The following is a 5,000-nucleotide window of genomic DNA, read 5'->3' as shown; positions in this document are numbered from 1 at the left end:
CCCTGATTTATTAATAAAACGATCGGACGCGAAGAAAATAAGCTCCAGCGACACCAGCAGTAATCGTTACGTCCCTTGATTGGTTAATTCTTGACAAGCTCCCTGCAGTCAACAGGGGATTGTCAAGTTGATTCAGGCGCGCATCTCTACAGTCACGGCAACAAGAGGAGCCTAAAAACGATATGACGCAGCAGATTTCTAACGAATCACAGACCGTCAAAAACTTCGAAATATCTCAAAGTGTGTCTGGTGTGTTCTTTTGAAAAACGAATTCTACTTTTAAGCCATCTTTTCTTTTGGTTCAGTAAACTAATTTGGCCGCTGATCATGAGCAAATCACTCAAATACCAACCCATTTATGACATCTTCGTTGTGACGAACAGGTAGCTGCGAATATTCCTCTGCATCCTGTGAAACAACCGGAAATTACGTTAACCACTGGCAAAAATGCAACAAGCATGCCTACATGATGGCGGAAAAAGGAAAGAAAAATAGGTTTTTGATCATTCAGCCTTGCAAGTACTGCTTTTTTTCACCGACGTTTCAACAAACTGAGCAGAAGTCTCATTCAGTGAATTTAATGATGACTTTTGCTCGGGTTGTCAGACGTCTTTCAAAAACCACAGTCCTTCTCAGGCGTACAGTCACCGGTCGATCAAACCCCTCAAAGATACTCAAAGTTTCCCCCCCCCTAAGCCCGAGTTCACGCAGATTTGCGTCTAGTTCTATTACGAACATTCTTACCGCTAATATCTTGATGAGATCAGGTAAGCTGCAGTCAGCGTGTAACCGCTCGTTAAACATGCGCAGCGTCAAATGACTCAGATAGTAGTACGAGGAGATTCTTCCAAGAGTCGTTGCAGTTATTGACATCCCATCCTGGGTAAAAACAAAAAAAAAGAATCATTTTTCTCTATTTACACCAAAAAACAATGAATCTTTGAAATCAGGTGTTCCTGAGATCACTGGGCGGAATGTATTATATGTTCACGTCTACAGCGTCTTTTTCCTTTTTTCACTATTTTCTCTTTGAAAAGTAGCGGAGATATTGCGCAGTGGTGAGAGAACTTGTCTTTCGATGAAGTGTTAAAATTCTAATTGGTTCAGTTTGTTGTTGATTCTTTGATCTGCAATGAGAAATTTATCTGCCTAAAAAATAAAAAACGTCATGCGTCACTTGGACTTAAATCGGTCTTTAGTTGAGAATGAGAAGTATTTCGAAACTTTTTTAGCACTAACATGTATAATGAACTCATAGCTGTTGCCAAAGAGGTTTTCAAATCGACTTATAACTACGAAGTAATCTCAAAATAAACTGTCGAAATATCTCGGGATCTTTCCACAAAAACAAAATCATGCAATAATGACTTGCTTGTCTGCAAAACCCTTGCTTCGCGTCGACTTCAAACGTTTCAATCAAATTTTGGTTGCGGCTTCAATCGAATGTTCTTTCGGTTCTAATTCATTTTGACGTAATAACCTCATTTTCAAATCTTTATCATTAACAACTGGAATACGAGCTCAAAATAAGATTACCCTTTGTAATTTAAGGTGCCATAGAATTTAACGCCTGGTGGGTTCAGTGCGGAATGAAAAGTTACGAAGGCAAGAAAAAGGCATTTTCTTTCTCGGAGTTAACGTAATGCGTTTCCCTTCCAAATTGTCCATTGTTAACAGAACAAAGCAAAGCGCAAAAGCGATTCGTAACCCAAACGGAAACAAAAACACATGTGTGACAAGTGCAATGTTCGTGCGCTTGTGACCGTATAAGTAGAGTAAACCGGTTTTTACCTCGCCAATTTCCACGCAAGCTGATCTCTCCAGCTGCGTTATAGCATCCTCGACCAGTCCAGACAGAAGCTTGTTCACCGATTCGTTCTCAGTGTCTTCCAGCCCATAGTAACTAGGATTCATCAGCAGTCGTCGAAAGAAATAAGTCCACGTCAGGTAATCCATGGCGTCTTGTTTGGAAGTGATAGTTCCTGCTACAATTTCTGCGTTCAAGTGATCCGGTAACACCTCAAGCAAACTGAAAAAACAAAAAAGAGAGACAGAGCAGTTTTCGATGGATGTCAGTGTGAAGGCACTTAGGACTTTCAGAGATACGATGGCGACCGTGACGTCGAAGAAAACGTCCCCTCACAATAATATCTTTGTTCTATCAAAAGGCTTTCTCGATTATTCCATGACGTTCGCGTCAAAACAATGTGGGCGAAGTATCCTAAAAATAAATTGGTACAAGCAGTTTCAGATGAGTAAAAAACAGAGAATGGAGTTTTTCACATTTGAATGCTTACGTTGACGTAAAAACTTCAAATTTGCGGCGCTTTCCATTTGAATGGAAACAGCCGGAGAGAATTTCCTGGTAAAAGAAAAAGGACTCTTTCCGTCAGTCAAAACGGAGAGGGAAGAGCATGCTCCTTCTGCACGGTCGGAGCCGCCTTTTCTTTCTTCTCCTTGAAGGTATTCCTTCTTCCCCCACAAAAAGTCTGTGGAAAAGTCTGTTTCATTTGATTTACCACCGGAACAACCGGCTTTTCCGTACAAAAGGAAAGCGCCCTTGGCGACTGATGTTAGAGAGATCATCGCAGTGTAACTGGCAATGATACAGTTGTACAAGAAGCCTACAAAAAAGCTAGGCTTGAGCGGAATTTTAATTCATAAACGTGCGATTGCGCTGTGCTTTGCTCTACTATCTGAGCTATTCTGGACAAGCGCGAGTTCATTACCAAAAGAACTGGTAAGTTTCGAATGTTACTCACCTCTCTCTGAAAACAAATAAAGGTGCGAATTTTTTTTTCTCTTTTTATGTTCAGAAAAATGCACTTCGTTATACGAAGCATAACCAACCTGGATTCTACTGGAAAAGGTTCGTATAAAAACTTCTTGTAGAAGTGTTTCTTGATGTCATGTACCAGGATCACAGCCACCCCATTATCGTCATACTGTGGTCTCCCTGCGCGCCCCATCATCTGCAGCACGTCCGTGATGGGAAAATCCACGTATCTTCGTGTTTTCCCATCGTAATACTCAGTTCCTTTGACAACAACCAAGTGAGCGGGAAAGTTGACACCCCATGCAAGAGTGCTTGTGGCGATCAGAATCTGTGGGAACGAAGTTAGTTGACGATAACCATTTTTAGTTTCGACTAACTGACGGTACACGCCTCTCTGATTATAAGACTTCTATCACGGAGAGAATATGGCTGACCATGGAGGAATTTCCCTGTGGCACGAGGAGAGACCTCTCCTAGCGAGCATGGCAGGCTTTTAAACGTGGAAGGGGTTTGGTGAGATTCGTGTTCTGTCATTGCAGGACTCGAACCTCCTAGGCCCAGCCCCACAAGTTTCCTATAGCCCAGTGGTAGAGAATTCGAACCAAAAATCGGACGGGAGCAGGTTCGACTCCTGAAGAGGAGCACATAGAATTTTTCCGAGAGCCCCCTGACTCACAACGAAAAAAATTCACCGGGGTCAGTACCATCCAGCGTCTCCTTCATTGCGATAAATAAAAGCACCTTCACTGAGTGTAGTGTAGGGACTCGCCTACTGAATCGAAATTTGGGGGTTGATGGCAAATGTTGGTTTTCGTGGAGAGGAGACAATCCGAGTACACGGAGAAAAACCTCTCTTGGCAAAGTAGAGAACAAAATCAAACACACTTAGCTTATGGCGACGATTCCGGAAATCGAACCCGGGAAACAGTGGAAAAGAGGAGTGCGTCCCAACACTGAGACGACCTTCAGATTTGACTATCAATTGGGAATTCAGTACGATTACGGTCAGACTTTTCAAATTCACTTCGTGTGCTCTGAACAGTGACTTACCAACCGATTCTTCTTTTTAAAGCCTTCGCATAAGAGTTCGATAAGCGAGGAACGAGAGGTTAGTTCTGCGGTCGTGGCAGGTTTTAATTTTGAAAATTGTCCGTGTAGTTAATCTCCTTCTGGGCCCAGTTGTTCCAAGCCGGATTAAGCTAATCCTGGATTAGTAGAAGCTTCAATTGCAGTTTGTATACTGATTAAACCAAGTTTCCACTGGGCTTTTAGCCTTCAATTTTGACTTGGACTTATGTATTCCTTCAGCATAAAATTACCCTTTCAAGGTTTTTTTTGTTGGACAAAATTCAAACCTACGTTTGTATTAAATCGCGGACTAGCGTTACTACGCGTTTGAACAACTGAGCCCCGGTGGTAAAATCTACAGGTCGATAGAGTTTGGGTCTCAATCGTCAACTGAAAAAGGCACCGACCTGAATCTTTTGATTGACAAAGAGTTCTTCTGCAATTTTTCTGTCTCTCTCGTGCAATCCCGCGTGGTGAAGAGCGATGCCAAACGAAAGAGTCAACTTCAAATTGTTATCTTTCACTGTTTTGATCAACGAGTCGATCTAAAACAAACAAACAAGGAGAAGCATTTTAAAACGCATTCTTCACCTTAGTCTGCGATACTTCTCGTGTTGCATCGTTGGCTGAAAAATATGGCAATTTCTCTGCACTGAACCAATCAGAAACAAAATTTTCCCGCTTGTCGCCACCTGCTTGTGCTAGCTTTCAGAAATGAATGATTCACTTGAGTGTTTTTACCTATTACGATTGCCTAAAGTAATTGTTGAAGAATCAACGCTTAAAGTATTATTTGCTTCACAAACTTGCTTGCACCGTTCCAACAACTTAAGCTTGTGTATAGTTCAGCAAGTGTGTAGAAGTTCTATAACGACAAATATGTTGCTAAAGACTTGCAATTTTGATTAACGTTTTCGGTGACGTCATCGTCGTAGATCTCAAGGTCCCAAAAATCTACTGCAAGCAATCTTTTGCTTTTACCTCAGCCTCTGGCATGTGTAGCCATTGTTTTGGATTGTCTTCAGCCGCTAAAAACGAAATCAACTCCAGCGCTGTCAGCCGAGTCTGTCGTCTTGACGACACGAACACAAGAACTGGTTTAGTAGGGGAGTGGGTACGAATGGCGGCAAACGTAGGCTTGTTCATAGTAGCCATG

General features: G+C 42.1%; 1 protein-coding gene across 1 annotated transcript in view; it reads right to left on the bottom strand.

The window, feature by feature from the left end:
* LOC137996601 (activating signal cointegrator 1 complex subunit 3-like) overlaps window positions 1–5,000 on the bottom strand; it is a 43,659-nt gene that overhangs the window by 10,058 nt on the left and 28,601 nt on the right. Inside the window, exons 25-30 of the mRNA XM_068842075.1 lie at window positions 4,826–5,000; window positions 4,252–4,389; window positions 2,851–3,104; window positions 1,792–2,029; window positions 745–879; window positions 353–408 (exon numbers count right to left, since the gene is read on the bottom strand). The exon at window positions 4,826–5,000 is cut by the window's right edge and continues 89 nt beyond it. Coding sequence (XP_068698176.1) covers window positions 353–408; window positions 745–879; window positions 1,792–2,029; window positions 2,851–3,104; window positions 4,252–4,389; window positions 4,826–5,000 — 996 coding nt within the window. The remainder of the gene's footprint in view (window positions 1–352; window positions 409–744; window positions 880–1,791; window positions 2,030–2,850; window positions 3,105–4,251; window positions 4,390–4,825) is intronic.

The sequence above is a fragment of the Montipora foliosa genome, chromosome 3 (assembly GCF_036669935.1).
Source record: "Montipora foliosa isolate CH-2021 chromosome 3, ASM3666993v2, whole genome shotgun sequence".
Taxonomy (NCBI): domain Eukaryota; kingdom Metazoa; phylum Cnidaria; class Anthozoa; order Scleractinia; family Acroporidae; genus Montipora; species Montipora foliosa.
This window is presented reverse-complemented; position numbering and strand designations above follow the sequence as displayed.